Consider the following 23328-nt stretch of genomic DNA (forward strand, 5'->3'; position numbering starts at 1 on the left):
GTAAGGGTACCACGTCATGCTGGGTGGAGTGCAGAGTCTCCTGGCTTGTGATTGGCTCTGTTTCTGGCCGCCAAAAAGCAAAACGGCGGGAGCTGCCATTTTCTCGAGCGGGCAAAGTATTCGTCCGAGCAACGAGCAGTTTCGAGTACCCTAATGCTCGACCGAGCATCAAGCTCGGACGAGCATGTTCGCTCATCTCTAATGATGAGACATTCCTATAAAGCTAGAAGAAGTGACAGAGACAGCTGGTTCGAAGTGTCGCTGTACTTGTGTGTTCAGCAGTTCCAAGAACAAGTGTTTCAGCACTTTCATAGTTTTAGAAAACAACTCCGGCTCATACAGAGAAGCAAGATGAACCTTAAATTTTCATTTTGAAGACCAAGCCAGCAGCATTTTCTTATACTTCAGCTGTTCCAATGGTTCTCCTTGAAAGTCATTATCAAAAGGGGGAATTGATGCCAAATAAGATTTCATATTTACATAAGTTTTTGGAAAACTATGGGAGCTAATTTTTCACATCAGCGTTCCAAGAACAAGGAGACTAAAGGACAAAGATCACCAGAAAAACCATCATCATTCAATTTATTGCCAGAATCCGATACACTGGGCAAAAAGGCCTCTGTTATCTTCAACTATGTCTTAATGGATGCTGAGGAAATCCCAAGTTTCATTTGGCACATGAAATCTATAGAAAAGCTCAATCTGTCACATAACCGTCTTTCAAAGGTTCCTGCAGCAGTGGCTAAACTGGAACAAATAGTGGTGCTGAATTTATGTGGAAATCGCATTGTTCACCTTCCAAGGGAGATCGGCCTATTGAGGAACCTCAAGGTTCTTTTTGTCAACATGAATTATTTATGTGAAATGCCAGAAGAAGTGGGCTTATGTAGAAAGCTGGAGGTCCTCAGCTTGTCTCACAATTTCATTTCAGGACTCCCGTCAACCTACAACGACTTGTCTAAACTGAGGAAGCTAAACTTAAGCAACAACCAGATAGTTAACATTCCTGCATGTGTCTTCCACATTAAGACACTGGATTTTCTACACTTGGGATCAAATAAGATTGAGAACATTGCGGAGAACATTAAATATCTGGAGAGGTTGAAAATACTGATTATCGACCACAACAACATTACAGTTCTTCCTCGTACGGTTTGTTTATTGACCACTTTGGAGCTGTTCAATGTGGATTACAATAAAATACAGACTCTTCCCAATGATTTGTACTTATTGACAAACTTAAAGAGAATTGCCTGGAATCCATTGGACAAAGGTCTCCACGTTATAAATAATCCTTTAGTGAAGCCGTTGTCAGAGTATGTAGAAGGGGGACTAGATATGCTGTTCAGTTACCTTAAAGACATAAAGAAGACATAAACTAATCAAGATCACATTGCTAGAAAGTCAACACATGGCTCAGGCAAATAGCAAACTGTTGTGCGTACAAATGTAGGATGGGAAATATTTTACTTAATGGCGTGTACAGTCTCATATAGCAAGTTATATATATGTTGTGATATTTAGCTCATGTTGATAGAGCTTTTAACTTTCATAGCCATACTTCAGATTTATATGTCTAAGAGAAGTTTGAGTTTTCAGATTATGTATTATAATATGTTATAGTACTTTATAAACTGTAAACTTATGACTGATTTTAATGTTATATAATATGGAGTAATCGCACATTAGCAGCACATTCAGTGTAATGGAACATAAAGGATACGTTAGGAAATGCTCTAGGGCCATCTGCTGGAGTTATGTATTATTGCTTTTATATACTGTAGGTACAACAAAGTTCTGTATGTTCTCCCTTAAATTTTTAAGAAATTAGAAACTTTAGCTGAGATTAAAGTTGGGGAATCACCCTCTACAGCATATTCAGAAAATAAGGTCATTCAGGGTACAGTTTACAGTTTGATTTTTATGACCAAATAAACTAGCATGAGTCTTTTTTTTTTTACTTTTTTGATTATAGGTTGGACCTACAAATATATTTAACGCAGTCTTCTCGATACTAGAGAGTCTATTAATACATGTGCTTGACTATTATTATTGACTAATATAGGCCCTGATTGTACTTGCCTCAAAGACAAGCAAGGCGTTTTATCAATCCTATAAGCTGTAGAATGTATTTCTAACATTGCATGTTTAATATAGGACTGAAGCACTGAAAATAAGACTGAAAATACCACAGCCAAAACCTCTTTATAAGCTGAAAAATCACTGCTTTAATTACTAAATAAATTGTTTAAAGGAATATAATTTCCTCTAATTAACAAATTTCTTCTACAGTAAGTGATACTGTACAAGAATTTTGTTAATATGGAAAATATTAAACAATCAATTGTAAAGAATATCATGAATTAAGCATAACTATTTTCTGTGATAGACAGAATAGGTACAACCTATTTATAACTGTTTCTCTTAAAATATGTCAAAATCAAAGTGCTAAGGATTAAACAACCAAAATGGGAAATCCATGAAACAACCTACAGCTCTTAAAGGAAACCTACCATTTGATTTGATACATTTTGAAGCAAACATACCTTGAAAATGCTATAGCTACCCTGATGCATGATCATATCTTGGTTAATCCTTGAGTTGAGTGGTTTTGCTGAAAAAACTATTATGACGTTCAGGAGCTTGAGAAAGATGGATTGCATGATTTCACAAATTACACACAGCTTGTATTACACACTGGGCTTTGTCCAGACAAGGCTAATCAACCTGAGCTGGATGACTCATACACAGCAGCTGGGGGATGGTGCAGGGATTGATCATTCTGCCTTCAGTCACAACCCGGGGATTACATCATCCTGTGAGCAGTGAATAACTAATGTGCTAGAAGAAATGCTGAAGAGACAGCTTCATTATCATAATTTTATAATTGTTTTAACAGCAAAAACACTCAGCTCAGGGATCAACCAAGATATGATCCTGCATCAGTGTAGCTTCATAATGCATAATGCTTCATAATGCATCAAATGATAGGTGTGATAGGTTTCTGTGGAAAACAATGACATTTTCTCTTTTAGATTGTCTATTTAATCTTTAAACTGCAACTTCTCGGGTTTCTTTTGTGTTTCTGTTTTTAACAACCTGCCTTCCAAAAGCCAAAACATTTTGATGTAGCTATAAGAGGGTTTGTTATTTGCAGGAGAAATTGCAGTTCTTAGTGTCAATTTTTAATATTCCATGCAATATACTATCCAAATGCAATACAATTGACACACTGGGGCTCATTTACTAAGGGGTCGAATCGTCCATTTTCGTCGGGTTTCCCAAATATTTCCGATTTGCGGCGAATTGCCCCGGGATTTTGGCGCACTCGATCGGATTGTGGCGCATTGCCGCCGGCTTTCACGCGACAGAAATCCACCCGTCGGACAACCCGCGTTTTTTCAGAATCTGTCGGAATTTAAAAAAAATTTGTGTTGCAAGAATAGCACTCACATACACTGGGATGAAGAAGGTGAACTCCGGCGGACTTCAGCGCAGCAACGACACCTAGTGGATAGCGGGCGCACGACCTTAGTGAATCCCAGCAGACCCGAATCAACGTCGGACAACGTACCGCAGGATCGCGAATGGACCGGGTAAGTAAATGTGCCCCAATTTATGCCATTTTTAGATGTCCTTTTACTTTGCAGATTTCACTGTACAGTCCAAAGGAAACCTCTACTTTATTCTTTGGACAGTATGATCATCTAGATACCAAATTTAGGATAGAATAGGATCAAACTTTAACCTCTTAACGCTCAGCGTCCGATATATCGGACGCTGAGCGCAGTGACTTAGCGCTCAGCGTCCGATATATCGGACGCTGAGCTGATGCCGGTTCAGCTCAAGATCTGAGCCGAACCGGCATCGGGAAACACGGGGTGCCGGCTGTGACTGATAGCCGGCACCCCAGTGTAACACCCGCGATCGGAGTTGTCTCCGATCGCGGGTGCTTAACCCGTTAAATGCCGCGGTCAGCGCGACCGCGGCATCTAACATGTATCTGGGGGATCTTTCCCCCACGATCGGCCCCCCCGAACCGTTTTCGGGGTGCGCCGATCGTTGCTATAGTAACTCTGGGGTCCGATCTGGACCCCAGAGCTACCTGCAAGAATTGCCAGTAAGATGGCGTCTGTGACGTCATCTTACTGGCACAGTGCCAGCCTATGCAAGTGTATAGGCTGACACTGATAATACTCTGCAATACATCAGTATTGCAGAATATTATCATGAAGAAGCAATCAGATGATTGCTTCTTCATGTCCCATGGTATAAAAGTGAAAAAGTAAAAAAAAAAAGTTATTCAATAAAAAAATAAAATCATAAATCACTAAAAATGCCCCAAACCCCCAAAACATATAAAGAGACATATAACTCAAAAAAAAGTCTAAATCATAACACAAACCCCACATATATAGTATCACCGCGTCCGTAACAACCCGTAGAATAAAAGTAAATCATTATTGAACCCGCACGATAAACGCCGTAAAAAAAAACTGTTATAAACCCTCCAAAAATTATGATTTTTACCTTTTCAATCCCACAAAAAAAGCTATAAAATGTGATCAAAAAACCATATGTACTGCGACATGATACTGGTGCAAAGTACAACATGTCCCGCAAAAAACAAGCCATCAACCAGCTCCGTAGCCAAAAAAGTAACAATGTTATGCTACTTGGAAGACGGCAATACATAAATGATAGATTTTTCCCCACATTAGGGTTTTATTTGACAAATTTAGTAAAACGTAAGAAAATATATTCATGTCTGGTATCCCCGTAATTGTATCGACCCATAGAATAAAGATAACATGATTATTAGTCTATACGGTGAACACCAAAAAAAAAAGAAGTAAAAAATCCAGTACAGAATTGATGCTTTTCTACTCCTGTCCTCAAAAAACGTTCCTAAATTTTCAACAATAGGTGATACAAACCCCAAAATGGTAACATTGGAAAAAGCATCTCATCCCGCAAAAAAAATGGCATCACATGGCCCCAATAACGAAAAAGCGAAAATTTTATAGCCTTCAAAAGGGGCCAATGAGGAAACTAAAATCCTGGCAGCTGCAGGGTGCTCCTTCCCTCCTGCGCCTCGCTGTGCCCCCATAACACAAGTCACAGCCACATGTGGGGGGTCTTTGTACTCAGGAGAAATTGCAGAACAAATTGTATGGTGGGTTTTCTCTTTTTATCTTTTGGAAATGTGTAAATTTTAGGGCTAAATGAACGTATAAGGGAACAATATGACCATTCTAAATTTCACCTCCATTTTGATTCAATTACTATGAAGATCTCAAGGGGTTAACAATCTTCGTAAAAGCTGTTTCTGATAGCTTGAGGGGTGCAGATTTGAAAATGGGTTGGTTATATACGGGGGTTTTGATGCTAAATATGTAAAATTTCATTCCAAACTGTATTTATCCCCAAAATAGTCAATTCTGAAAATCCGGAAAAGCGATATTCTATTTGCAAGCCGCGTGACATCAAAATAAATTATCCAAACATTTCAGAAATTATGAAAATGTAAAGTAGACAAATGGGAAATGTTATTCAGCAACTTATTTAGGTGGTAAATCGATCTGCCTGAAAACGCAATGATTTTGAATTTCGAAAATGGCAAATTTTTCCAAAAATTTATCATATTTTCTTTTTTTTTGTAAATAAATGCAAAACTTATCTGCCAAAATTTACCACTAAAATGAAGTACAACATGTGGGGAAAAAACAATCTCAGAATCGCTTTGATAAGTAACAGTGTTCAAAAGTTATAACCGTATAAAGAGACGCAAGTCAGAATCCAAAAAATCGGGCTGAGCCTTAAGCTACAAAATGGCTGCGTCCTTAAGGGGTTAATAATCTAACATGGGATTATTATTATTTATACAGTTTTGTTATGTTTTGACCCTTATGAGTACCCCAATGTGCTGTATTATACTGTGGTGGCACCTATGGCAGCAGTTAACCTGTTATGTGGTTGTCTTAAAGGGAACCTGTCACCAGGAGACCCATTTTTAGCACTCCCCCAGTCCCCACAGAGGACAGTGTACATACACTGCCAAAGTGTTTTTGTATAAAAAATAGGTTTTACAGAAAAAAAGATATGTTATATTGTACCTTTCATTATCATCTGCTGTGTGACTAGGCAGTTGCCAATTGGGAGGAGCTGGAAAGGAGCAATTCCCCTCCACCTTTGGGAAACATGTGACCTTTTCAAATATATGATATAACTCCTCACACTCGGGAGTGGCTGTAGAGGAGCAGGGGGCGTCGCTAAGCCCAGTGAGGGGTGTTTTCATATAATACAAAAACACTTTGGCAGTGTATGTACTATGCTCTGTGGGGACTGGGGGAGTGATAAAAATGGGTCTCCTGGTGACAGGTTCCCTTTAAAGCCTATTCTGTAACAATCTGGGTCTAGCTGGCTGGCTATATATTGGGGGGCAGGAGCGGGCTGGCTGGCTATATGCTGGGGGCATTGGCTGGCTATATACTGGGTGGCATGGGCTGGATATATACTGGGGAGCATGGGCTGCATATATATTGGAGGACCGGGGTCTGGCTAGACTTGTAGTTGAGTCAATGGTTTTTCTCAGTGTTTTGTGGAGCATGGGCTGGCTATATAATGGAGGGCAGGGGGCTGGCTAGACTTATATTTGGGTCAAGAGGTTTTCTAAGTGTTTTGTGGTAAAATTAAATACCTCATCTTATATTTGAGTCAGCTTATACTCGAGTATATAAAGTAATTGTTAAAGAATAAATCAAAGCCATTTCCATACAACACATATAAAATTAAACAAAATCAGAAAGATTTTCTGTATTGTAGCTTTCCAATATTCTATTAAAACTTAAACATGACTATCCCATCCTGTAACACCCTAAAGGAAAATAGCATCCACATGTCCAAATCACAGCTTTTTTGCCATTTTCCACCCATAAATGTTTGAATGAAAAAGTGATCATATAGGTCTCAAAATTATATCAATGAAACTGTCAATTTGTCATGCAAAAAATACACTTTACACAGCTCTGTACAACAAAGGGTGTATGGGTGTCAGAAAATGGCAAAACAGGTTATTTTTTCTGGCTTAGATTTAAAAAAAAATTTTGAGTTTTTTTGAGTTCTTACAATATGACAACATTATGTAAATTTGGTATCTCCATGACTTTACAGACCAAAAGAATAAAGGGGACCCATTTTATGGACCTTACAGTGAAAACTTTAAAAACCCATAAAAATATGCTGCAATTGCTGCATTCAGCATGGAATATTAAATTGTGCCACTAAAAGTAATGTTTATCCCGCAGATAACAAGCCCTCTTAGTTCTAAATAAATGAAAAGAAAATTGTTTTTTGAATAAAAACAGAAACACAAAAAATGCCTTTTTAAAGAAAACCTTTGAGTTTTTTTTTTGCTTTTTCACCATATCCTCAAACCAACAACGATTTTTTTATACTTCGATGTACAGAGCTATGTAAGGTGTCGTTTTTTTGTAGGTTGACATAATCTTTTTATTGCTACAATTTTGGACATTTTGTATGTGCTGCAAACACAACTTAGGAGGGCTGAATACATGTCACACTGTGCTGTGCTATAATGTAGGTGTCACAATTCTGCATCCTATCTCTCTCTAGTGGCAAGTATACTGATTGCTTGCTGTTATGATTCAGTATTCTGACTCCCTCTGGTGGCTGGTGCTTAGCATTGCAGCAATTCCTGGAACTTTCTCCTGTGGTCAAGTGATCTGCTCTGTGGGAAAGGCTGTAAATCAGCTTCCTGAATCATTAGTCTTTGCTTGAGTATAAGGTCTTTTTCCTCTGCTCCAGCCCTCCGCCTACTCCACGCTACAGTAACTATCAGACCTAGAGTTTGTGGCTACTACCCTGAAACCTGTTCCTGCCTTCAACTCTGGACTCTGCTCCGTCATCTGCCTGTCCACGGCCCCAGACTTGAACCAACCACTACCTGTCAAGTTAAGTTTAACACTTATGGCTTCCATGCAGGCTAAGCATCCTGCAAGCCCCTCGCAGCAAAATCCATCCTGCTTTGTGGACTGGTGGATTGGTAGGCTCTGCATGACGCCACTTAGGGAAGCTGGCGACTTGCAGTAGTTCACACTTTTTAATTTTTTAATGAGCAAATATTTGCCAAAGCACTTATAAGTTGTTTTACATTTAACAAACATCATGATACTTTTAAGATGTAAAAATTTCAAGGGATCTTACTTTTTAAACACACTGCATGTAGACTAAAGAGACAGTGATAATTCTATATTGTTACTATTATAATAATAATCTATATATATATATATATATATATATATATATATATACTGTATATACTCGAGTATAAGCCGACCCGAGTATAAGCCGAGACCCCTAATTTTACCACCAAAAACTGGGAAAAGTATGACGTCAGTAGCAGCGCCCGGGAGAAAGAGCAATGGCGGCGCCCAGCGCGATCTACAGAAGACAGAAGACGGGCGCGGAAGCCAGAAGAGGACCCGCGCGGACATCGGGGGAGCAGCGCTGCAGATCGGGGCCACCGGAGGGTGAGTATATAAGTTTATTATTTTTTAAGTGTTGTATTTTAACTTGTGACTCATGTATAAGCCGAGGGGACGTTTTTCAGCACATTTTTTGTGCCGTAAAACTCGTCTTATACACGAGTATATACGGTATATATATACCGTATCATAGACAAAAGTTCTTTACTGTAAGAGCAGTGAGACTATGGAACTCTCTGCCACAGGAGGTTGTTATGGCGGACTCTATGTACATGTTCAAGAGAGACCTGGATGCCTTTCTGGAGAGAAAAAATATCACGGGTTATGGGGATAAAACATTTATTTAATTCTTAAAGGTTGGACTTGATGCACTTGCGTCTTTTTCCAGCCTTATATACTATGATACTATGATACTATGATATATAGCGCCATCATATTCCCTAATGCTTTAACCCCTTAAGGACGGAGGGTTTTCCGGCTCATTTCTCGCTCTCCAACTTCAAAAATCCATAACTTTTTCATTTTTACGTGTACAGACCTGTGTGAGGGCTTATTTTGTGCGTAACAAATTTTACTTTCCCGTAATGTTATTTATTTTAACATGCCGTGTACTGCGAAGCTGAAAAAAAATTCCAAATGTGGAAAAATTGAAAAAAAACCGCACGTGCGTCACGTTCTTGTGGGCTCAGTTTTTACGACTTTCACTCTTCGCTCCAAATAACACGCCTACTTTATTCTTTGGTTCGGTGCGATCGCGGTGATACCAAATTTATATAGGTTTTATTGTGTTTTAATACATTTTCAAAAATTAAACGAATGTGTACAAAAAAGAAAAAAAATTTTTTGCCATCTTCTGACGCTAATAACTTTTTCATACTTTGGCGCACGGAAATGTGTGAGGGGTCATTTTTTGCGAAATTAGGCGACGTTTTCATTGCTACCATTTTGAGGTCTGTGCGACATTTTGATCATTTTTTATTTCATTTTTTATGTTATGTAAAAAGGTGTAAAAGTCGCATTTCGGACATTTGGGCGCCATTTCCCGCCTCGGAGGTCACCGCCGGCCGTAACCGTTTTTATATTTTGATAGATCGGGCATTTTGGTACCTAATACCTAATATGTCTGTGATTTTTACTGTTTGTTATGTTTTATATCCGTTCTAGGGAAAGGGGGGTGATTTGAACTTTTAATATTTTATTAATTTTTTTTATTTTTTAAACTTTTTTTTTTCTTTTTTTTTCCACTATTTTTTAGACCATCTAGGGTACATTAACCCTAGATGGTCAGATCGCTGCTACCATATACTGCAATACTACAGTATTGCAATATATGGCGTTTTTGCAGGTCTTACATTACAATGAGCCACTGGCTCATTGTAACGAACCTGCATAAACCATGTAGCCTCGTGTCAAGAGAAGACCCGAGGCTACCATGGTAACCGATCGCCGCCCCCCGATGACGTTCGGGGGCGTGGCGATCGAAAAAAAGATGGCGGCGCCCGCGCGCCGCCGTCTTTTAAACGCCGCCCGCGACTTTGCGGGCGGCGTTTAGAGGGTTAATAGCCGCGATCGGTGCAAGCACCGACCGCGGTTATTAGCGGTGGGGGTTTTGTGCAAAATGCAAAAACCCCCACCTCTGTATGAAGAGGACTCAGCCCGTGAGCCCTCTTCATACTTCCCTTATACCTCTGCGCCGTAGAGCTACGGCGCAGAGCGTTAAGGGGTTAAAACTCATAGGTAACATATACAAATAAAATAAGACATTACCGAGTACAAGCAGTCATATGGAACAATAGGAGTGATGGCCCTGCTCGCGAGAGCTTACATTCTATGAGGATGAGGGGGTGACACCAGAGGTATAAGAGCTTGTATAATGGTCCAGCCATTCTTTATAAGGAAACTAAATAAAATCATTTAATAAAGATGTTACTTGAATCAGCCATCAGCCAAACTTTAAGGTCAATGGGACCGCAGAGCTTGGAATCTGGTGTTTGCCAGATAACAGACAGGAGGAGGACACAGGATGGGTGAGTAAAGAGAGAGCTGACATGCTATGCAGTTATCGAGTCTTAAAGGCTTGCCTAAAGAGATGGGTTTTAAGACCATTTTTAAAACTTTGGAGGTTGGGTATTAATCTGATAGGCTGGAAAAGGGCATTCCAGAAAATTCCTGGAGGAAGGATTTAGAGGTTTGAATTAAGGTAGAGAATAATGTACTGGCAGATCAAAGGGCATAGGTTGGACTATAGACTGAGATGAGAGAGGAAAGGTAAGGAGGTGCCACACTTTGCAGAGCTTTGTGGATGAGGGTTATTATTTTAAACTGTATTTGGAAAGAAACGGGCAACCAGTGCAATGATTGACACAGACTGGAGGCATCCGTGTAGCGTTTGGACTGAAAGACAAACCTGGCTGTTGAGTGTTTAGTGAGCAGAAGACAGATTAGTAGGGAGTCACGGTAGTCTAGTCAATAGTGAATCAGCTCAACAATTAGCATTTTTGAGGTTTGATTGGGAGAAATGGGCGATGATAATTTTGCCCTTCATTTCATCCGTCAGAGTCTGCTTTCAATCGGTCAATAATCCATCATTATTGCTAAAGCCAAAAACAAACAGGAGTGGATCCAAAAGAGAGATGGCCAGTAAATGAGATATTTGCATGTCCTCTGTGTTCTGTATCCACTCCTGCTTTTGGCTATCAATCCTGAAGGTTTTCATTCTTTCTTACAGATGAAATGAAGGGGAAAACCAAACATAGTGGCAATGTCATAGATTTCTGGAGGGGGGGAACAGCATTATGGAAATCACAGGGTGTTCCATGGAGACAGCGGTCAGTTGGCAGCAGCATGAGTAGGCCGCAGGGTGGCACAATGACGAATTATGGAGATGACAGCAACATGGTTGGCCACAGAGTGGCAGAACGACAGAGTGTGGAGGTGGCAGCAGCACCAGGAGCAGAAGGTCAGAGAGTGGCACAATGACAAATTCTGGAGCTGGCAGCAACATGGTAGGCCACAGTGTGCCACAATAACAAAGCGTGGAGGTGGCAGCAGCAGCAGGAGGTAAGAAAGTGTCACAATGACAAATTCTGGAGGTGGCAGCAACATGGTAGGCCACAGAGTGGCACAATGTCAAAGTGTGGAGGTGCCGGCATCAGCAGGAGGTCAGATAGCGGCACAATGACAGTGTGTAGGTGGGCGGCAGCAGTAGCAGCATGAGGTCAGAGAGTTGCACAATGACAAAATCTGGAGCTGGCAGCAACATGGTAGGCCACAGTGTGGCACAATAACAGAGTGTGGAGGTGGCGGCAGATCCCATCCCTACACCATCAGATAGGGATCAACGCCTGGGGCTCCACACCAGGGACCCAGTAGATGACCCTACACTTGGGTTTATCAGACTATTTACTACACCCCAAGGGATGCTCCTCTACATTGGAGACCCCATGTTTTATTGATTCCACCGCAATCCCTCTGAAGAACCTACAGCAGGAAGAAACGCGTCAGGGAAGGGGAATGCAGGGTGTTTTTTTTTTTTTTTCTAAACTAGGGCAAGTTATTGGGACTGCCCTTGTCAGGGCGGGAGCTAATCACACCTGGGGACAGGGACAGTTGTAGCCTTGTTACAGTTTGTGACGTTTTTGGATCTAACATATACAGGTATGTCCTTTACCATCTTAATGCTCCCGTCAATACACGTACTTTGGAAACAGCACAGCTGACCACTGGACACAACTACAGACCAATACCAGTTGTGGTAAGAACCATCTTTTATTTCCTCTTTGCAAGGTATTTTTTGGATGGTATGGTGCATGGCACAGTGATTTGCAGGTACGTGGTATCCCCATTGTTTGATCCACAACCGTTGGGGGTTGTGGTGATCAGTATAGTCGCCTAGGTCGGCGTCTATAGTACGGATTGTTGTTGTTGTTTTTAGAATTCACAACCTGTGACCTTTGTATATTTTAAGGTATATCTAATAAAAATATAAGCTTTAGTTCACAGCCATGCTGATAAATTTTGAATATTGAGTGAACCAGAGGCAAAAACGTCCTTGATTTTGGGCCATAATAATACATGCTTTGTGTTTAGGTGGCGGCAGAAGCAGCAGCAGCATGAGGTCAGAGAGTGGCACAATGAGAAATTCTGGAGCTGGCAGTAACATGGTAGGCAAAAGTGTGACACAATGACAGAGTGTGGAGGTGGCAGCAGCAGCATAAGGTCAGAGAGTGGCACAATGAGAAATTCTGGAGCTGGCAGTAACATGGTAGGCCACAGTGTGGCACAATGAAAGAGTGTGGAGGTGGCAGCAGCAGCATAAGGTCAGAGAGTGATGGAAATCACAGGGTGTTCCATGGCAGCCGCATGAGTAGGCCGCAAGGTGGCACAATGGCAAATTCTGGAGGTGGCAGCAACATGGTAGGCCACAGAGTGGCACAATGACAAAGTGTGGAAGTGGCAGCAGCAGCATGAGGTCAGAGAGTGGCACAATGCCAAATTCTGGAGCTGGCAGCAACATGGTAGTCTACAGTGTGGCAGTGTGAAGGTGGCAGCAACAGCAGCGGGAGGTCAGAAAGTGGCACAATGACAGAGTCTGGAGGCGTGTTACAATTCCAGTCCCTGGTAAAGATGGTGGGAGGCAGATAGAGCAACTGGCAGCAGATGTGTGGCATGAGGCGGATGGCAGCATCAGAATAGTGGCTGAGGCACGTAGTTAGAATCCAGACTAATTTCTCAAAGTTTGGAAGAGGCGTCATTGCTGATTTAATCTGATGCATAAGGCGTTGCTGTGTTGAAATCCTGGCCGATCCCCACCTGATTCATCTTGACAAAGGTCAGTCTCTCCACAATCGGGTTCTCCTTGGGATGACGATGGCCCCAGCCACACAGAAAACCTTCACTGATGCCACACTATTGGCTGGGCAGGACAGCTTCTCTACTGCAAACTCCTCAAGTTGCGACCACACATCAAGTTTGGCTTCCCAGTAGTCCAGGGGATCCTCTACCTGGGGTGGTAGAGTGCTGTCCAAGTAGGCCACACAGTATTTCTCTATAGTACGCCAGTTGTTCCTCCCTCCTGGCAGCTGGAAAAAAAAACACCCATTTTGGACCGGTAGCGAGGGTCCAAGAGGGTGGAGAGTCAAAAGTCATCCCTATGTCGGATGTTTACTATTCGGCTGTCTCTAGTTAGGCAAAACAACATGCTGCGGGAAATCTGCCCAAGTGAGGGACTCCCGGCATCCATCTCCACTGTATACTGCCACGGTGCTTCTGGGTCATTTGCCTCGTCTTCTACCTCCTCAGGATGCTCCTGCTCCTCATCTTCTGTCACCTGAGTAGAAAAACCACTAACACCAGACTCTGCTTGTGCTCCAATGTCCTCCATCTCCTCCAGTTCAGGCCCCACCAGACTCATGTGGCCATGAGATGTAGTCACCACTTCTCCAGTGCCCTGACCAGACAGATTTTGCAGCATCTGTTCCAGGACATGAAGCAGTGGAATGATGTTATTCATCCCGTAGTCCTGGCGACTGACAAATAACGTGGTATCTTCAAAGGGCCTGAGCAAACGGCAGGTGGCTGACATCAAAGTTACACATGGGAGTACTCCTGTCCGCCTACATCATCAAAAAATCATTAATGGCTTTTCTTTGTTCATACAGGTGGTCGAACATATGGAGCCTGGAATTCCAATGGGTGGAAACATCGCATATCAGCCTATGTTGGGGGAGGCAGTTCTGCCACTGCAACTGGAGGAGGGTGTGCTTGGCTTTGTAAGAATGGCTGAAGTGCATGCACAGCTTCCTGGCCATTTTAAGAATGCAGATGGGTGGAAGACTTCAGGAACCTGTTGACAACCAGATTCAACACGTGCGCCATGCAGGGAGCATGGACCATCCCTCCTTGGTGCAGTGTGGACATCATGTTGTTGCGGAGAAAGCCACAGATTATATTCTTCTTGCATGAAGCAGAGCAGTTCCTCCCCTGTGTGACTTCGTTTGCCCAGGCAAACCAGGTGTAGAACTGCATGACACCGCTATGCCCTGCACATGTGGTACGATGGAGCAGCACTTGTGGAGGCTGAGGTGGTGGTGGAGAAGGCGGAGGTGGCAGACATTGGCGCAGGAGCAGCGGTTTGACAACTTGGAGGAGAAAGCTGTGTCTCCTGTTCAAGTTGTTGGTGTGGCTGGGCAGGAAGCACATTCACCCAGTCGGCCGTAAAGGACATGTATTGGCCCTGACAGTAGTTACAGCTCGACACATCCGCGCTGCTGTGCACCTTGGAAGAAACTAATATGCTCAAGGACTGGCCCAATACGCTCAAGGACTGGCTGGTATTGCCTTTTTGGAAAAGAAATTTGGCTTGGAACTCTCCACCTCGGTTCAGCACAAGCCATTAGTTCTCTGAAGGCTGCAGAGTTCACGACTTGGAAAGGGAGGGACTGGAGTACCAGAAACTTGGACAGGAGCACGGTCAGCTTCTGCACCTTAGAATGGCTGGATGCATACAGTTGTCTCTTTGTAATTGCCTCATTCAACTACTGGTGGCGCCATGCGTAGTGAGGAGCAAGAGCATCTGGACCGGTAGATGATGTCAAAGACAAACAGCTCCTTCAGGAGAGGTTCTGGAGCCTTGACTGACTGAAATGGCATGTGTGCCACTAGGTGCTGCTGCTGTTGCTGCAGCGGCAGGATGGACCACCACATCTGAGACATGTTTCTCCCAGGCAATTTGATGGTGACGCTGCATGTTTCGATGCAGGGCCATGGTGCCAACATTAGCTCCCTGGCCACGCCTCATTTTCTGCTTGTAGGTTCTACATATGCACACGCTCGGCTGCTCTGGTGTCTTAACAAAAAACTGCCACAACTGCATTTGACAGTCAGTTTTGGATGCAGCTCCTGACCTGTTGGTCCATCTCTGTAATGTTTGGTTAAAATATTGCTGGATCATTCTGTAAAATTTAATAGAATTGGCACTGAACATTTAAGATATCATTATTTCTAGCACTTGCAATTATTTAGCCCAATCCACCACCTTCATGCCAGTGGGGTGTGAAAGGGAGGACAGGAGTGGGCCGATGCAGGGTGTTACTGTCCCCACGCCTGTGCACTCAATGCAGCCAGCCACTTGCAGATGTAAAAATTCGCTGGCTGTGTTTATTTCTATGCCAGGCATGCCGACATACAAATAAACAGTGCGCAAGACCCCCCTGGATACATCAAGAGTGCTACTCCGGTGCACAAGCCTTTATGATATTGCTGGATAATGCTGTAAATTCTTATAGTACTAGGACTGGCCCTGCACTATAGCAGCCTATCAGTAGTTTAATGTATTTCTTCAGAGTACCCCCAAATTATCAATTATTTCAAATTTCCACTTGTCCCTAATTACAGCATCCTTCTTTTCCTACCAAAGTGCCCTGAAAAGGGCAATCATTGTTTATTGTCTCACTGACCCTATGAAGTGCAGCATTCTCTCCCTAGCTCTGTCTCCTGGACATGTGACCCTGCTAAGTGACCCATCTAATGTACATCACATGGGGCTAGACATCACATGTCAAGCTCTGCCAATCACAGGCATGCCTACAGAAGACATGTTAAACATTTGCAAGTTAACTGTCTGCTTGGTAGTCAACCAAGCAACTTGCTGTGATTCTTCTGAACACAAACCTAAAGCTCAAGCAGCGGCGGCTTCATGGTTTTGGGGGTCATTGGTGCCAAATCTGTCAAATTCGGTACAGACCCAGCCATCACTTCTCTCTACCTTTATTCAACCTACAAAAATTCAGTCCCTACACAGTAATTCTTAGCTTTTTAACACCTACAGAGTTACATTTTCCACTTTGGTTCCATCTGCATTACAATAAAATAACTCTCAAAATACGGTACAGCAGCACTTAGGATTCCTCCACATGGATAATTCCATTAAAACCTTCTTTATTGAATCTGGAATTATCCGTGTGGAGGAATCCTAAGTGCTGCTGTACCGTATTTTGAACGTATTTTGGATCGGGAGTCTGAGGATCTGGGAAGCATGCACCCCCCCACACGGCAAGAGCCTCTAGAGGAGGAGAAGCGTGATTGGGTGAGCGGACAGTTTATCTTCTTTGATACCATGTTTTGAATAAAATAACTTGAGAGCATTTTTATTGTTTGGCGAGTCGATTGAGTTCATTAATAGGATTATTCCCATCTTAGATGTTTACACTTCGCTGAGAGGGTTGGAAGCTGCAGAAACAGTATAGCTTAGTAAGCCAAACTTTGTTTTGTAACTCACTAAGTCTTCTATACTATTGACAAAACTATAAAGCACCTCTAGGAAACTTTGGAAACTGCATTTGGCAGTGGGGTTTGGATGTAACTTCTGATCTGTTGAGACAGAAAATCACTGTATATTTTCACCTCTGTCATGTTTGGTTTACATATGAATACCCCTTTAATATGCTCTTTCTTGTCCATATTCTTCTCCAATTATATAACTGTAAGGTAAATGAAGAAGGGTCTGTGGGAGGCTTTCCTCCACGTGTTCTTTTCCCAGCATGGCTTTATTTACCCCTATAAAATATTATACAGTACATAGACAGGTGTGCGTTCCGAACTTGTGTGCCTTGCTTTTTCCTCTTGCTGTGCATTTTATGTGACAATAATTGGCCGCCATCTCAGAGACTCTATGATCCAAGACCAGCATGTCATGTGTGTTGGCTGATCAGAGATATATGGAGGGGACAGGGTTGTGGACGGCTTTGTAAATAGTACAATAACCTGGTGCTTTGCTTGATAAGAAGTTATGTGGCTGCAGTGCTTGTCCATTGAGGGTATCAGACCTCTACTAATTTGATATTGACAACATATTTAACAGATATGTATATCTAATGTACAGTGGCGTAACTCGGAGAGACAGGGCCCCCTAGCAGTCTACTTGCGAGTTACAATCACATATAAATACACTCATGTGCACACACAGCATATACACAAACATACAGTGCCATATGCAACATACTCACATACAGTGTATACAGACACCATATATACACAGATACTGCATATATACATCATATTATACGTTATATACATATTATGCTGGACAATGTGGAGTACAATATAGATATAATGGTGGACATCCTCCATTTTTTATTGTGTCAGGTCGGATGAAGGGGCCCCCTGACACTGTGGCTGCTATAGCTGCTACTGCTGTAGTTACGCACCTGCTAATGTATGTATAAATAAAGATAGGTGAAAACCATTTCCCATAAACCTAAACCTGAGTTATTTCCAAAGAACACTGGTAATGATACTGACATTGCTAATGGTAATACATTGACTGGTAATGACATTTTCAGGACACCTTCTATAAATGTTTAGTTTATATAAATATATAATCATCCAATGATGATTTTATATACTATTCAAACTATTTTGTGATATTTCATTTTATGATACCAATCTCCATTTATTGTGACATTTAAGGACTATTTATACTTAGATAAAACTAAAGCAGCTTGTGAAGACATATTTTCTAGTGCCAAACGCTAAGGTTAAATTTAATTGAAAATATGACATTGTGCATGAAAAATGCAGAATATTCAAATTGCTCTTTGTTTGATATCTTATTTCTGAAACACATAGTACTAAAACGTTTAAATGCACATTATAGATACATAGTAATAAAGTGATGATTGATAGAAAGAAAAACAAAAAATAGCAACACAATGCAGGTACGCAGGTACTGCCATTTTTTGCATGATAGATGTTGGTTTAATATATTTGCCAGATGAAGCCACAGCCATGAAAGGTAGTATAAGAGATGCATAAGTAATAAAGAAATGGCAGTTATTAGGGGGATTTATCATGTGCTGGGGCATTGTACGCCAGTGTGTAATATGGCTGGGTGTTATGAGTATGGGGGGTGTATGAGTGAGGGGGTTAATCCCACCCCTACCACCTTCCCCAGACAAGCCGGATTCATCTAGAGACATGCAGCTGGCCAGTTCTATGCCAGGTCCTGCCTGGTGTCACAGCAAGAAAATGGTATATAGGTAACTTGATATAAAGACTTTGAAGCCATTTATCTAAAATTTCTTTTACTTTAGCTTCATATAGGGATATGTAAAAAAATATGTTCATAAGTTTTCCTGGATAGAAAAATTAAAACTGTGCCTCTAGTGCCACTTTATGGAAGGTAGGTCAGTGGGTGACTTTCTGGAAACCTTGTGATGTGACTTGGGATTGAAGTAGTTTTGATATGTGAGAGACCATCAACATCATCAGTAGAGGAGTTTCAGGTGGAAACACTGAGAGACAATTGTCTAACCCAGGGAAATGCTGGTTTGCCCCCTTAGTTCTATTAAAACATCCAAGATTTATTGTACAATCTATTTTTCAACCCTGCATCAGGCTTCATCTGCCTTGTATCCTTTCTCCTTTTAGAATTATCTTTATGCTCTTCGGTTTTTCCATCACCAGTATATTGAGCACTTTACATCTCAGGTGACAGGTAGACTCATGCATTATTGTATTTTAGTGCATGGAATGTCAGCATCTAATTTCTTGCCCTTAATAAGAACTCAGAAAGTTACTTGCATTCTTTCAGCATCTTTCCCAGTTTATTGGAAGGGCCAGTAATCTACTCTTTGCTCTTCTATTTTTTTCTCATCCCATCTTTTTATTTTCCCTCAGGGGCAAAAACCTTTGTATTCAAAGAATGGTCTAAATTAGTTTCCATCTGTTAAGGAGCCAGGTTGAAGAAGATGTGAATTCTGCTGTGAAAAATGTATATCTTGTAAGTGACCAGGGAATAAGAAACATCCTCCACAAACATCTATACTTCCATTTTTACCATGCCTAATATTAAGGGAGTGTTATACACAATTATTATGTTTTTGCTATTAGATTAGTCTCCTTTCAATGTATTTTTTTACTTATAATGGACGTGCTACTTGCCGATAAGACAAAAAAGAATAAGATAACTGCACCCTAGGATACTGTTGTCAGGCCCTAAACTTTTCTCCCATTAGAAATTTGTACCATTAATCAGCCCATTAGTTTATGTGACCAATGATAATATCGGCATCTAATGCATTTGTATATGCTTAAGCTTTTCTTAATGCTGTCTGTTTTTTTTTTTTTACAAAGATTTCTAGTCTACTACAACAGTCCACTATCCATCTGAACTGAGCCCGTTACTCCACTCTTTTGGACTGCCAATTATTTTCTGTACTGATATCTATTCTGAGCAGTTCCAAAGAAAATGAAGTGAGAAGCAGTTCCCAAGCAGTTGATGTTCCATTGCTCAGATAGTAATCCTCTATTTATTGGAAAGCAGCATCAACCATGCTTATTTAACTCTATAACAAACAAGGGTTCACAATTCTAACACAAATCCAAAAATCCTGTTATATGGCAATAAGTCTACATAGAGAGATATATGGAACTTGTTTACTGCTGTTTATATATGGAAAGGTTCTTAGATATTGGAATTAATCATTATAATGATCCCCTGTCATAGTTTGCATTGTCTGGCAGCACAATCTTATTTACAGGAGTGTATGTGATGCCGGCCAACAATAATTTCTGTGACCACATAAATGATCTAGTTATCCTTCAAATAACCATGTTGTTGTTTGTCAGGTGACTGATCAGGTCATGTTTACATGCGGCAATGAAGCGGGAACACATTTTCCTATGCACATTTGTTTGTGTGATCTTCAGCCGGTGTTGTGGCTAGTTAAGTTCCCTTTATAGTCTTAGAGCATCATATGTCAGCATTAATCAATGATAGATCATTTTGTCTTGTGGTTAAAAGGTGACTATTATTCTGTCTACACCACCTACGGTCATTGAGATGTGTATTATCTACAAGACAAGGCCGATTGTAGCCTTTTTGCTACCTGAGGCAAAAATTTTAAAATGCTGCCCCCCCCCACCCCCCACGCCAGATAATGCTACCTCACACACTAGTAGTCAGTCAGTGATGTGGCATCTAGTATGTAGTATCTTACAGGTGATGATCTGCTCCATTAGGAATAGGACTTCTTCACGTTTTCTTCCGGATATGGTTTCTCTGTGCTGAATTTACAATCAAATGTCTTCATCTCCATGAAGCACAACTCCACACAATGCCCCTAAAAAAACAGTCACAGTATAATGGGTCATGTTCTTAAATATATATTATCCTCACAACACGCCTGAACCCACTATTACCCACATAAAATATTGTTTATATAGTTCCTCAAAAAAATTATGACACCCATAATTTATTATATATGCACTTATAAATGCACACAGGATATATAATCCATGACTTAAGTCTAATAGGATATTTGCAATGAATCCATGAGACATAGACCCTGGTGACAATTGTAAAGCTCCAAAATAAGATCTCCCCCATTAACTCCTCTACTTTGCATCTTTTAGTAGGCATTGATTATGGCATAGATGGTTCATGTCATAGATTGAATTTGGGCATAAATCTGTTTTAGGGGCTTCACAGTGTAATAAAGTAAGGTGAGTCATGCTCTAACACATCCGTCATGTATTAGCACTGGGCTGATCTTATACTAACTAGATAAATGATAGCCAAATATCATGTAACGTGTGCCATAAATGAAATCTATTTTATTTCCACTTGTATGGTAACAATGTAAATTCTTATTTCTTATTTAATTTTAAATTTACATTGTGACCATACTAGTGTAAAGCAAATATATTTAATATATTAAAATAAAATAGATTAATATATGGTACATGTTACATGATATTTGGCTATCATTTACGTAGTTAGCATAAGACAAGACCATTGCCAATACTTCGCCATTTTTAAATAGGTGGAATATTCTCTCTAGACTCCTATTATTGAGTAATATCATAATTTCTATCTCAGTAATATCCTCTCCAGCTCAGCATCACTCAACTTACAGTGGAAAGCCTAGTTAGCATAGTTTCAGCATTTAATATGCTAGTTAAAAATAATGACAATAATTATTCAGAAATGAGTGGAGGGCTGAGAAGAATAAAAAATGGAACTATACCAGAATCAGTGGAGTGTCACCTATTAAATGAGAGGAAGTTGATTGAGGTGGTGAAAGGTCCCCTTTAAGTTAAAACCAAATAGTCTGAGCAATGGGAACAGCAACAGTAAATGGAAAAGTTTAGAAAATATTGAGTTACTTTCAAGCTCGATTACAAGAAAAAAAAAGTATTGACATCCATCAGGAGCAATTAATAAAGGAGAGAAAGGACTAAGGCTCTGCATAAAATAAAAACGATAAATTACTTTAAAATAGGAAAATTGAGCCAAGTGAGACAGCATGATATACATTACTATCAGGGCCATATAAATTATGGCTGTAAATTACTGACGATCTTAAACAAGATATACTGATAATATATCTAGCACCATGAACATGCTCACATGGTTAATTTAAAGTTGCACTGATTAGACTGTAGAAGCTCTCAATGTGCCAAGAGGTTATAATATAAATCTTCCTGTATTCATGTGAGAAGAAATCAGAGATTTCCAAACGAATGATAACAGCCTCTCTGTCTTCCCAGCTGGGGGAAGATTTACTATCCTTTTCAGATGCTAAGCATGTTGAGTCACTCTTCAGCCTCATCACAGATACCTCTAAATTAGGAGATGAGATATTTAGCAATTCTTGGAACTGTTATTATAACTTGTCTCATCTATCACAGCTTCCAGGTGTAATTCTCAGCATTAATTGTGTATGCTACAGATATAATGTGCTCGTGGGTATATGAGGTGCATCATTTGCATCATTTTGTAGCTTCCGAGCACAGATTTGTGTGGGTGTAAAATTGTTTCCACAATTATAATAAAAACAATTAAATAGAAAAGTAGCATTTGGTTACTACTGGAGGCTTAAAATACTTGAAGATTTGTCTGAAAATTCTCCATTTCTCTGGCGAAAGCCATACCCAACCTTCTACAAAATAAGCAAATGGAATACATACATTGCTCAATTAATGAATCTTCAAGAGACCTGCCTACTACAATAGCACATATACTTGTCAGGGGTGCTCCTGCGACCCATGTTGCTGGTTGCAGGAGCACCCGTGTGCCTCTGTGTGCCCCCTCTCGCTGGCAGCCTCACTTACCTAGCCCTGCTCTTGTGAGGTCTCCTCGCTTCAGCGTGCGTGTCCCCAATGCACTGCTAATTGGTGCTGGCCACCTTACAACCTATAAATACCCAACCTCTTCCAGTGAACCCTGCCTAATCTTTGTGGTTCTATGCCTAAGAGAAAACTGCATTCCAAGCCCTTTGCAATTATCCTCATTTCCCCCTGTGACCTCGATTCCTTTCCTGGCTCTTATTTCGTGCTACCTGCCCTGACCTACGGCAACGTGCCTGACTCTGATCCTGTGATGCCTGTCTCAACCTCCTGCCTCTCCCCGACCATGAGTTTGCCTTACGATTCTGTACTACGGCTTGGACAAAGTCGCACCTGTGGAACGACCTGCTGGTACAATGCCACAACAACCTGGTTTTCGGCGGCTCCAGTGAAAACCAGGTGCCACTCAGACACCAATCCCAGGTGTCAGCTTACATCATCGTCCGCTGTGTTACAGAGTATCCACTACCCCTGGTGCCTGACAATACTAAAACTAATCAAAACCAGTCATATACTACCCCAACTAAATTACAGTGACTGATGCTGGATAAACGTTCATATTATTAACCCTTTCAGGACCTGGCCCTTTTTTGTTTTTTCATTTTCATTTTTCACTCCCATGATCAAAAATCCATAACTTTTTTATTTTTCCATGTACAGAGCTGTGTGATGGCTTATTTTCTGCGTAACA

The 23328-nt window shown here is 41.0% G+C and overlaps 1 protein-coding gene across 1 annotated transcript; it reads left to right on the forward strand.

Moving 5' to 3' along the window:
• The first annotated feature begins 261 nt into the window (after positions 1-261).
• Positions 262-2252, forward strand: LRRC30 (leucine rich repeat containing 30). The gene has a single exon (XM_072154687.1). It carries the CDS (start codon positions 499-501, stop codon positions 1375-1377), a length of 879 nt encoding a protein of 292 aa, XP_072010788.1. The 5' UTR covers positions 262-498; the 3' UTR covers positions 1378-2252.
• Positions 2253-23328: the final 21076 nt, after the last annotated feature.

The sequence above is a fragment of the Engystomops pustulosus genome, chromosome 5, assembly GCF_040894005.1.
Source record: "Engystomops pustulosus chromosome 5, aEngPut4.maternal, whole genome shotgun sequence".
Lineage (NCBI taxonomy): Eukaryota > Metazoa > Chordata > Amphibia > Anura > Leptodactylidae > Engystomops > Engystomops pustulosus.